An 11,529-nucleotide genomic window follows, 5' to 3' on the forward strand; every position below is an offset into this window, starting at 1 on the left:
CAGACAGCAGCCCCCGCGGGAGTCGCTTTATTTATTAACATACATCAGCACGCCGCCGTTACAGAACTTGTGCTTTCCAAAAAACAGTTATACCGTATGGAGGGGGGGGTTGAGGGGGGGGGGCCAAGCGAGGGGCAAAGCAGGGAGAGGGAAATGGGGACGGGGCGAGCCCTGCGCTGGGGGGGTCCTGGTGAGGAGGGCATCCCCACAACCTTGCAGTGCTTTGGGGTGGGGGCACCACCGGCCGCAGCCTCGCCTCGGTAGGGTCACTTTATTGCCATATTCATTTATTATTATTATTATTATTATTATTCTTTTTTTTTCTTTTTTTCCTTTTTTTTTTTTTTTTAACTCGTGCAAAGTACTGGGGAGGGGGGAGGGGGACAAAAAGAGAATGGGGCCCCCATCCCACAGCCGGGCACCACGGGGGTCTCATGTATCCCCCCCCAGAACGGGGGGCTGGGGTGGGGAGGGGCCTACAAGGGGTTCACAGGGCCAGAGGGAGGGGAGAGGGGAGGGGGAGGGCTGACACGGCTCCTACCGACAACTTATAAAAGAGAAAGAGACGGGGGGGCTGAAAAAGGCACCCCGGGGTGCTGCGGGGCGGCCCCCCCGGCTCCATCCTGCGGGGCCCCAGCAGGGAGGGGTCCCCAGCCATGGCCGCTCGCACCCCGCGCCGGCGGGGCCTCCATGCTGCGCTGGGCCTACAGATCGCCCCCAAAGCTCTCCTCCTCCTCGGGCAGCGGGTCGGTGTCCCAGCACGTGATGTCAATCTCTATGGGGATGGGGTTAGGGGGCACCTCGCGGACTGGACCCCCCCATACCTGTTCCTGCTGCGCGCACTCACCTGGCGGCTTGTTGTAGAAGATGGGCTGCGGGGCTTTGGCCGAGGGCTCCTCGGGCGGCGGGGCCTCCTCCTCCTGGGACTGGCTGAAGTAGCCCTCGCTGGCCTGCGGGATTTGGGTGCCGCCATTTGCAGGCGCTGTGCCCTCACCCCCACCCCGCTGTGCCGTGACCCCGCAGCCCCCATGGTGCTCACCTGCTCGCCACGGCCCGCAGTGCCGTCCTTGGGGCCCATCTCCCCGTTGGTGATGGGGGGCACCTCGTGGCCTTCCTGGTAGCCCTCCTGGTAGCCCAGCTCTGTGGGATGGGGCCCACCCGCCGTGGCCTCCTCCTCCTCCTCCTCCTCTTCTACCACCTCCCCATGCTGCTCCGTATCACAGAAGGTGGCGGGGGGCTCGGGCAGCTCGTCCAGGCCCAGCAGCGTGCCTTCCTCGGGGGGAGCCGGGGGTCCCGCAGGGGTGTCGGGCAGGGGCCAGGTGCTGGTGGCAGCGGGGGCTGCGCCATCACTCTGCCACAGCTCGATGAGGGGCTCGGCCACAGCGGGTGTCTCCGCAGGCTGGGGGTCGGCCACAGCGGGCGCTGGGGATGGCTCCGAGGGTTCCAGGGCCACCAGGTCCCCCAGCACGTCAGCCCCTGCTGTCCATGCCGGCCTGGGGTTGGGGTCGGGCTCGTCTCCTGGCGGCTCTGCAGCTTTGTCCTCAGGCCCAGGGAAGGGCCAGTGCTGCTCGGTCACCGCCAGCTCTGCCACCTGGGTGCTGGGGCTGGGGGAGTCTGCAATGGGGGGCACAGCGGTCAGAGCCCACCATAAGGATGGCTGAGGACTGAGGGGCAGGTGGGGGGAGCTTTGGGCTGGGAGATGATGGTGAAGGGCAGGTGGGATGGGTGGGCGGTAATGGTGTTCTCTGGAGAGGCAGTAGGACACGGTGGGGGTGAGAGGAGCACTGGGGAGGCAGGGGAGAGGGCTGGGAGCTGGGGGGCAAAGGGAGGAAAAGGGGCGGAAGTGCACAATGGAAAGCAGGGATGCACCAGGGGAAACAAAGGAGACAAAAATTGCAACAGAAGGTGCAGCAGGACAGATGTGTTCCCTGGGATGCAGTGGATGAAGGAAAGGATGCACCGGGGAATGCGGCACATCCAGCAGAGACGCATTGGGAACATGGCAGCCATGGTGGGGGATGCACTGGTGTGACACGGCGCAGACAATGGGGAGTGCACCGTGGGCTGCACCAGAGACAGCAAGGAATGCAGCATTGTATGAAGGGAATGCACCAGTGGTGGTGGGGATGCAGCAGCAGGGAGCAGCGGATGCGGCGCAGATGCAACACGGACGGTGGGAATGCAACAGAGACGCATGAGATGCACCGGGCGATACGGCGAGGATGCACTGAGAGCTGCAAAGGGGACCCTGGGATGCAGCAGCAGGGGATGCAGGTTTATGAGGGGGGATGCAGCAGGCAGCGCCAGTCCCTCGCCCACCTTTGGGCGTTGCCGGCGTCTCTTCGGCCGTGGCGCGGGCGCGCTGCTCGCCCAGCGGCGTGGAGGCCGGGCTGGACTCGCAGGGGCTGCAGCCCATTGCCGAAACCTTTCGGTAGTCGGACTGGCTGCCTGCAGACAACGGAGACACGGCTTGGGGGGAAACGCCTGCACTGAGGGGTGAACACCTGAACGGGGAGGGAGCAGCGCCCCAGCGCCCCACAGCGCTCTGCCCAAAAGCTGTGAGACGCACGTTGCAACACAGCCATCCCCCCCAGTTCGAGTCCCTTCCTTGAGCAGGAGGGAGGCCTGGTGCAGCAAGCCCTGCACCCCTCTGGGCAGCCCCACAAGCTGCAGTCCCCAGCCCTGCTTTGGCACACGCTGCCCATACACTGCCCCACTGAACCCTGGCACAGCCTCAGCTCTCTGCAGGCACCACACAGTGCCCACTTTCTCTAGCTGGAGGGTCACGGCACCACGTGCCTCCTCCTGCCCCATGGGCACAGCTCCACACGGTCCTGGACACAGCCTCATCCATCCCTCGCTGCCCCGCAGGCGCAGCATCACATCCCTGGGCACGGCTCTGCCCTGTCCCCATTTGACTCCTGATGCATCGCGGGGCACAGGAGCTGCCCCTTGGCCCCCTGTGCTTGGCTGTTGATCCCACGGCTCTGTCCTTGCACCCTGGTCCCACAAGCAGCAGAGCTGGGGAGGGGTGCAGGGCCAAGGGGCTGCGTGCCCAGAGGCTCCCAGCTACCTACATGGGAAGAAAGAGGAGAGATTTGGGGTGCGGTGGCAGGTGATATAGGGGAAGGGGGTCCGCGGGGGGGAGGAGGAGGAGGAGGAGGAAGAAGGCGGCCCACTGTCAGCTGTCTTTATGAAAGGACAGTGCAGACGACCTGCCAAGAGAAAGACAGACAGACGGACGGAGAGAGAGAGAGCAAAGAGATGGGTCAGTCCCTGCTCAGAGTGGCCATGGCGGGGCCGGGACACCGAGGCACCGGGATGGGGAAGACGGCAGGGAGGCAGCACTGACAGCACTGACAGCAGGACGGCAGGACAGCAGGACGGCAGGACAGAAGGACGGCGGGACGGGAGGCAGCACCAAGGCCGGGTGGGCAAAGGGGCCAGGACACAGCCTCGGGGCCATCTGTCTGCTCAGGCACAGCGCATCCCTACAGCAGGAACCCACAGCACAGCCCACAGCAAAACGCACAGTGCTGCCCCAAGGCACAGCTCCACAGTGTTGCTCCAAGACATGACCCCACAGCACTGCCTCACAGCGAGAACACTCAGCACAGCTCCCCCCAGCACAGCCCCCAGCACAGCCCGCAGCGTGATCCACAGCACAGCCCCACAGCGTGTCCCCATGGCAGAGGCACCCACCAGAACAGCCAGCACCCAGAGCTGCAAGCAGAGCCCCAGGGCTGCACCCTGCACTGTGGGGCAGCCCAGCACCCCCTGCCAGCCACCCCACCTATAGTCTGCTGAGAGTCCTGCTGCCAGGGCCAGCAGGTACCACCAGACCCAGAATGGGCATCCTGCCCTGCTGTGTACAAGCAATGGGGACCCTTGGGCACGTACACTGTGGGATACACAATGTGCCACATGCATCCAGCCAGGGGCACACCAGGTGCCCCACATCAGCCCCACAGCAGTCGTCCAGCCTCAGCCCCACCTCTGCCCCTTTTCAGCTGTCGAAGCTTCTTTCCCAAGCCAGCACGCAGTCCCCAAGATGCCACCACAGCTGAACCATGCTGCCAGGAGGTGCAAAGGGCACCCAGCCATGAGCAGTTTGAATTCCCCCATTGCAGGACCCCTTCTTTGCAGCCCCAGCCCTGTCCCAGTGGCAGCAGGTGCCCATCTGAGGAGCTGTGACAGTGGTGGTGCTGAGCAGAATGACAGCAGTCCTCCCAGTACCCAGAACCACAGCAAAAGTGGCAGCAGAGGACACCCACCCCTCTGTGGATGAGCTGCGAGTGCCCCGGTGGCAATGTACTCGTGTACTGAACCCCCCCTGTGCTCCTCAGCCCCTCACCTGTCCTATGGCTGCCCGGCGAGATGGCGTCGCTGCTGCCCGATGCCACCCGCTCCTGCTGCTTGAAGAACTCCCGGGGGTTGTCGGGTCGCTGGGCAATGATGGCAGCAGCCTCCTGCAGGGAGGAGCAAGGCTGGGACCTCCAGCCCAGGCAGCAGGGGGCTGCCCCACACCAGGTCCCAGACAGCTCTGGGTGCTGAGCTCACCTCCACCTCTGACTCTGATTTCCGGAGCTGCTGCCTGTCATCCTCCTCTTGCTGCTCCCCCTGCAAAGATACGGTACCATCACCCCGACACCATCACCCCGACACCATCACCCCTGACACCACCACCACCCAGTTCCCAGCTCCTCGCGGCACTTACAAAGATGGACTGCTCCTTCAGGCGCTGCCGGGCCTCCTCCGCCTCCATGCTCTGCTGCTTCCTCCTGCAATGGGGCCAGGAGCAGAGCTGAGCGTGGTTCCCTCCACCCCCCAGCACCGCCGACCCTCACACCCCCAGCTGGCCCCATGCCTGTGCTCCTCGATCTGCTCCTCGCGCTCCCGGTAGCGCCTCTCGCGCTCCTCCTGCTCCAGCCTCTCCTGCTCCATGCGCTCCTGCTCGAACCGCAGCCGCGCATCCAGCGCCTTTTTCCTCTCCTCCTCCTTGCGCAGCTCCTCCTCTTTCTGCAGGGATGGGACGTGGGGTCACAACCCATCCCATGGAACACCCCGTGCCCTCCGCCCATCCCTCGCCGTCCCACCTTGGCTTGTTCCCAGAACTGCTCCCGGTTGAGCCGCTTCATCTCCACGGTGGCATCGGTTTTCTGGTAGGTCGTGCCCTGAGATGGAGCAGAGTCAGAGGGTGTCAAGGACAGGGCTGGGGTCAGTGCAGGGGATACCCTGACCACAGGGACATGGGGACGTTACCACGGGCTCGGCATTCTCGTCCTCACGCAGCCTCAGGCGGTGCAGCACGGGGCTGGAGACACGCGCCAGCCCATTGGAGAGCCGCTGCCCGATGGCCCCTGGGTCAATGTCCTCCACGCTGCTGGCATTGACAATAACATCCACACCCTGGGGGAGGTGGGGGCAAAACTCATCAGAGACCCCCCCGCAGCAGGCCCAGTCCCCATCCCCGACATCACCCACCTGGAAGAACTCGGCGATCTTGGCCACGTGGCTGGCACAGGCACACTTACGGGCGTCGGGCACATCTTCACCCACCTACATCATTCAGGGGGGTGCTGAGCCAGGGGGGGGTCAGTGTGCCCCCACCACCCCGCTGACAACCTGCACCCCCCGTGGTCACTCTTTTGTGCCTTTCTGCAGTGGCCCTGGCTCAGGACCCCGTGTTCAGCAGGAGGTGTCCCCACGCTGCCCAACTCACCCAATTGACGAGGACATATTTGGGGAGCACGGCCTGGGGCTCCTTGACGCTGCAGAAGCCGTACATCACCTTCTGGATCTCAAAGTGCCCAGAGAGCTCCAGCAGACCCCCTCCTGGCACAGTGCACAGCACTCTCAGCACACGGCAGCCCTGTACCAGGAGCCCTGGCTGAAATGGGGGTTGGGTGACATGACCTTACCTCCTGATGCTGCCAGCTTCAGGTCATCGGAGCCATCCTCATATGTGTAGAGGGCCCTGGGGGAGTGCAGGGGGTAAGAATGGCTCTGCACAGCATGAGGCAGCCTCCCCACCTCCCCTTCTGCTGCTGACACTGAGCCCAAGCCAGGGTCTGGGGACCAGTGGCATTGCCAAAGGTCCCTTAATCCACCATCACACAAAGGATCCAGCACAGATTCCATAGCACAGGGCAGCTCTCCTGCACACAGAATATGGGGCAGGGCACTCCACCGCACAGCTCACAGCTATGGAGCGAGGCCCCAAGGACAGGCACAGAAGGGTCACTCGGCACAAGGACCGTCTGGGTGCTGCTGCACTCATCCCACATGACGCAGTGCTCCCAGCTGCCCATACACCCATCCCTGTCCTGCAGTCCCATGGGGTCAGCTGGCTTTGGGGACAGCCTGCATGGGGCCGCTCACGTTCCTGGCTGCGTGAGCCACTGGCCCGCCAGGCACCAGGCTGGGGGAGGACGCCAGAGCTCCAGCGGCAGCAAATCAATGTGCCGCCGGGGTGTGCTGGGGCCGTCATGGAGACTGTTCCTTGGAAACCATTCCCCGCGGCTGGGAAAACCCTCTCGCACCCCCGCTGTGCCCCAATGAGCCCACCCGGGGCTCCACGGGACCCCCTGCAAGTCCCCAAGTGTGGGCAGGCAGCAACGTGGGGGGAGAACGCCGTGCCCTGAATCGGTCCAGGGCGGGTGGGCGAGGGGATGGTTGTTGCTAAGCAACCAGCATCCTCTATCTCCATGGCAACCCCCCATCCCAGCTGGGATGCAGCTCGCCCCGATGACGAGGTGATTAGTGGAGGGGAGCGGGGGAGGCAGGCAGGCAGCGGGGACCTGGCGGGCGCCCAAACCCACCACCATCACGCGCTGTGCCCGGGGAGCCGGGGCCAACCGTGCCGGACTCCCCCCCCAACCCCCTCCCAGATTATCGTTTTGCTGGGTGGGCGGGCAGCTCTGCCGATCGGCAGCAACACAGAGCCAAAATCCCTGCGGTGCTGGGGAGGGAGGAGCCCACCCGAGTTGGTGGCTTCCAAGAAGGGGATAGGGAGCGAGGATGGGAGATGGGGAGTGAGGATGGGAAGTGGAAGTGGTGAAGGAAAGCAGGGATGGGAGCAGGAATGGAAAGCGGGTGCCCCCCATGGGCAGAGCCCCGCACCAGAGCCACACAGCTCCATCCTGGGCCTCAGCTGCCTCCTTCCAGCTGAGAAATAACAGGAATTTAAGGCCTTGCCTAACAAAGAGGGGGAAACAAGGCTCCCTCCGCCCTGCAGCACCCGTAGCCCCCAGTCTCCCCCCAGCCCTGCTCTCGCAGTGAGCTACAGATAATTGCACCAACAAGATTGACTTTAATCCGCACATCCAAATCCCGCTAATCGGCCGCCTGAGCCGACGCAGCTCCCAGGCTGGAGGCAGCAGGGAGGCTTCACAGCGCTGAAAAAGGCAGCTTTTCCAGCCCTGGCTCTGCTCTGTTCCCCCAGGGACAGGGCTGCAATGTGGGGGGCTGCAGGCAGGACCGTGGGGTTCTTAAGGCAGAGTGAACAGGATGCAAAAGTAGGGCACAGCCAAGGCATAGCAGCCAGAGCACCCGCTGCCTGCTGCCCACCCCCTCATCCCCCTGTGTAGGGCAGCACCCTGAGCACATTGCTGCTGCTGGCACCCAGAGGTGCTCCTGCAGCTCAGCACTGCGGGTTCTGCCCTCAGAACAGCCTGTTCCAGCACCAGGAGGGACAGTTCCAGTGTTCCCAGCCCCACACAGAGCCCAGAGCATCACCATGAGCAGGGACCAACAGCACCACGACCCCACGGACCATCTCCTTCCATGCTTCCATCCCCCCATGCAGCTTCCCCAGCACCCGAGCTTTGACATCACCCATGGGTGACACAGGGACAGGCAGGGAGCAGGGGATGCTTGTGACCTGAATCTCCCCATCACTGACAAGGGGGCAGAGCCCACTGCCCTTCTGCAGCCTCCATTGCTCTGTGCCAGACCACAGCGGTTCTCCCGCAGCCGTCTGCCCCCCATGCAGGGTCAGGAATGGGGGGGTGCCCTATTCTGCCTGCCCCAACCCGGGCACATGTGTTTCCAATGTGGCTGCGAGCTCTAGGGAGTCGGCGTGCTCAGAAAGCAGCACCAAATTCCTTTCCTATCGAGTAATGGGCCCCAGCAGCCTCCGCGAGGCTGGGGAGGGGGAGGGGAGCCTCGGACCCTCCAGGACTGGGCTGGGGCGGGGGAAATCCCAGACTAAACATCCCGTGGCCACGGGGATCCCGGCATCCCCCGAGCCAGCTTAGAGCCGCACAGCGCAGCGTCCTCAGAGCCCCGGCTCGCCCTGCCCAGCTCCAACATTTGGGGACAGTCCCCCAGCCACGATGGTCCCCCAGCACCGCTCCCCATCCTGCACCGAAGATGGGCACCAGGCCCTGCAGTGGAGATGCTGCTCCTGCTGGCGCTGGGCACCAAGGGTGATGGAGGACTGGAGGAGATGGGGAGCACGGGGCTCAGACACAACAAAGGAGCTGCGGGGTTCAATACTGGAAGAGGGGTGGCCCACTCCCAGTGCTCGCCTTCCAGGGAATTGATTCTGCTGCTCTCAGCAGCTTTGGCAGGGAACGATCCTTTGCAGCAGATGCTGGGAAGCCAGATGTACCCGGGGCTGACAGCTGCCTCCTGGCCACCAACACGCTCCGCACTCACCCACCGTGCCACCAGCAGGGCTGGAGGGACCCAGAGAGTGGGACTGGTGGGGGGGGGCCATGCTCAGGCCCAACCAGCGGACACCCAGCAGGAGAGCAGCACTCAGCCTGGCAGGAGCTCAGCACGCATGGCACGCACCAGTCCCGGCTTCTGGGGTGCGCACAGCACCCCCACGCGACCACCCAGGGGACAAGGGCAGGGGGTCCCAGAGGGCAGCTGGGCGCTGGGGGCGGCAGCGATGGAGCTGCGGTGGGATTTGCTCCCTTATCAAAGCTGCATTGTAGCCTGGAACCACCAGGCCCCCAGCACAGGGTGCCAGAGGGATCAGGGTGCAGGTGGAGCACCCCAGAGTGCCGCCACCCCCTGCTCCGCTCACCGCATCCCAGCCCCGGGGCACCCCGCACGGCCCTCCCGGGGACCGGGTACCCAGCGCTCCCCCCGGGGCTGCGGGAACCGGGAGCAGCGGGGACGCCAGTTCCCTCACAGCTGCGGGCCTGGCTCCGCCGAGACCGGGCTAAGGGCTCCCCGTCCCCGCTAACCCACCCCCGGTTCCAGACAATGGCAAAACTCCACCGCATCCCAGTACCGGGCCCAGCACCGAGGGTCCCCCAGGCCCTCCCCACCCGCCGCTCCCCACGCGCGGTGCCGCCAGCAGAAAGGAGACGGGGCTCGGAGCGGGGCTCCCGGTGCCCCCACGTGCCGCCCGGCGCAGACAAAGCGGGGCCGCGCCCCGGCCCAGTGCGATGCGGTGCGGTGCGGTGCGGTGCGGCGGGCAGGTGCGGGCACCGGGGGCGTTGGGCCGGGCACACCTCCTCCGCCGTCCCGCCGGCCCCGCCCGCCTTTGTGTGCCGGGGCTCCGGGCCCGGTGCAGGTGGCGGGGGGCGGCGGGGCGGCACGGAGGGCGCAGCGCGGGGCGCGGTCCCGGTGTTGGCGGCTGCGTCGCGCTCGGTGCACCGGGCGGCTCCGCGCACAAAGGGCCCCGGGCGGCGGGGACAAAGGGGCGGCGGCGGCGACGGGCGCGCTCACCAGTCGGTGGGGCTGTCCTCGCCGATCACGTCCTGGTAGGAGGCGAGCAGCTCCAGGCGGTGCGCCGCGAAGCCGACGCCAGCCATGGCGGGGCCGGGATGCTGCCGGGGGACCGGAGGGACCGGCCGCCTGCCCGCCTCCGAGACACTGCCGCAGCGGCCGGGCGGAGGGGCGAGCGGCGGGGAGGCTCCGCCCGCCGCCGCGCCCGGTCCTAGCGCCGCGAACGGCGGGCCCCCCCTCCGCCCCGGCCCCCGCCGCTCCCCCGGGGCGACCCCTGGGGCACCCACCCCCACCGGCACCCGCCGAGGGGCAGAGCTCCTGGAGCGGAGCGCGAAGCTCGACCCGAGGAGCCGCTCTGCACCCCCGGCTCCAAATCCCGGCTGCGCTCCCTCTGGGCACCCCGAATCCCGCGGATGCGCCCTCGGTCCGCTCTACCCCGGGATCCCCGTGATCTCAACTTCCCCCACCCCGTGCACCCCCGGCCCTGGAACTTTCTTCTCCGAAGACCCCACACTGTCCTCTCTGCCCCGTTGTGCCCTCAGTGCTCCAGGCCCAGCCTTTGGGGTTGCCAATGGGATGAAGGGCTCCCCTCCATCCCCGCTGCTGTCAGATGTGTCCCTCTGCTCCCAACCCACCCCGGGCCCTTCCAGCCCTCGACGCGGACATCATCTCCCCCAGGTTGTGCCTCTGCATGAACCCATAAAGTTCTTTCCAAGCTGCCCCCGTCTGTGGTTCCGAGGTGCAGCCGTCTCCATTTGCTCCCACACGGGTCAGCACCCTCCTGCGAGGGACAGACACGGAATCACCCTGCCCGCCCCACGTCTCCAACCCAGGCAGGAGCCGGGCCCGCAGCAACCCGAGCAGTAAAGTGGGTTTAAACACGGGGTCCCGATCCCTGAAGGTCAGGGCACGGTGCCGGTGGGCGCAATGTACAGCGGGACGCAGCGTTTCGCTGCTCCCTGCCCACGCCCTGCTCGCAGCGGTTCCCGATCCGGAGCCGCCCTGCGATGCTGCGGGGTTTGGGCAGCAGCTGTCGAGCAGCTGCCGGCCGCGGCCGCTCCGCGATGGGCTCAGCTGCCCCTGGGGGTGGGGGCGGCGCGGGGAGCCGCGGGGCTTTGTTCTCGGAGCGGCGCGGCCCCTCCTCGGGCTCCACCTCCGCAGCCCACCCGCGACCCTCCTTCCTGTGCGCGGGGAGGGCGGGGGCCGCTCGGTGAGGCCGGCAGAAGGGAGCGGAGGCTGCGGGTTGCGGAAGGGCAGAGTGCGGGGGGGACTTGGCCACCTGCAGAAGGGCGAGCGGGGGTTCCTGCCCCCGGCAGAACGCTCCAGCGGATGAGCGAGGCGATTTTCCATACATCGCTCATCACGTTGAGGGCTGCAGTTATTACTGACCGCTGCAGCTGTCGGATCGGAGCGCTGGGAGCGGCCGGCCCCACATCCATCGCTCCAGAGCCTGTACCGGGCGGCGGTGCCTCCCGTCCGTCCTTCGGGGCACGGCCAGGACCGCTGTGCTCCAGCTGCTCGTGCCGGTGACTCGGTCCCTGCACGGGCAATGGGGCACAGCAGGAACACAGGGACGGTGCTGGCTAAGTGCGATGCCCTTGCGAGGTCACGGCTCAGCACCATCTCCTGCTCAGCGCTGCTGTTGCTCTGCCCCCTGGATTAATTGCTGCCTCGCTGCTCTCTGCTTGCTAAAACCAGGCAAGGGCAACCCAGGGATCTGCCAAGGTGCAAAGGAGGGGAAACCCCGGAAACAAAGCAGGACTCCAGGCGGGACAAGGGCCATGTGTGACCTTCCTGCCCCCACCAAACCGTGCCCAGCAAAACCACAGTCCCCAGACAGCG

General features: G+C 66.0%; 1 protein-coding gene across 3 annotated transcripts; it reads right to left on the minus strand.

Moving 5' to 3' along the window:
- Window positions 1-11: 11 nt before the first annotated feature.
- DBN1 (drebrin 1) lies at window positions 12-9,883 on the minus strand. 3 transcript variants are annotated; one of them, XM_015876284.2, is made up of 15 exons: window positions 9,688-9,883; window positions 5,922-5,977; window positions 5,723-5,835; window positions 5,485-5,559; window positions 5,263-5,409; window positions 5,097-5,174; window positions 4,868-5,019; window positions 4,718-4,781; window positions 4,561-4,620; window positions 4,355-4,469; window positions 3,078-3,215; window positions 2,320-2,448; window positions 1,040-1,614; window positions 848-950; window positions 12-775 (listed from the first exon to the last, which is right to left on the minus strand). In XM_015876284.2, the coding sequence occupies exons 1-15, from the start codon at window positions 9,771-9,773 to the stop codon at window positions 705-707; spliced, it is 1,962 nt and encodes a 653-aa protein (XP_015731770.1). In that variant the 5' UTR covers window positions 9,774-9,883; the 3' UTR covers window positions 12-704. The 3 variants fall into 3 exon arrangements, with proteins under 3 accessions (XP_015731770.1, XP_015731771.1, XP_015731772.1); XM_015876285.2 differs by lacking the exon at window positions 3,078-3,215 and having other exon boundaries at window positions 9,688-9,882; XM_015876286.2 differs by lacking the exons at window positions 2,320-2,448; window positions 3,078-3,215 and having other exon boundaries at window positions 9,688-9,882.
- Between the last annotated feature and the right edge of the window lie 1,646 nt (window positions 9,884-11,529).

The sequence above is a fragment of the Coturnix japonica genome, chromosome 13 (assembly GCF_001577835.2).
Source record: "Coturnix japonica isolate 7356 chromosome 13, Coturnix japonica 2.1, whole genome shotgun sequence".
Taxonomy (NCBI): domain Eukaryota; kingdom Metazoa; phylum Chordata; class Aves; order Galliformes; family Phasianidae; genus Coturnix; species Coturnix japonica.

What these genes read in the sequence shown, in the direction of transcription:
- DBN1 (XM_015876284.2), bottom strand. Translation starts at nt 9,773, where the DNA reads ATGGCTGGCGTCGGCTTCGCGGCGCACCGCCTGGAGCTGCTCGCCTCC. An exon ending in GAGCAGATCGAGGAGCACAG is followed by an intron (nt 4,782 to 4,867) that starts GCATGGGGCCAG and finishes GCCCCATTGCAG; the next exon opens with GAGGAAGCAGCAGAGCATGG. An exon ending in TCTCTCCTCTTTCTTCCCAT is followed by an intron (nt 2,449 to 3,077) that starts GTAGGTAGCTGG and finishes CGTTGTCTGCAG; the next exon opens with GCAGCCAGTCCGACTACCGA.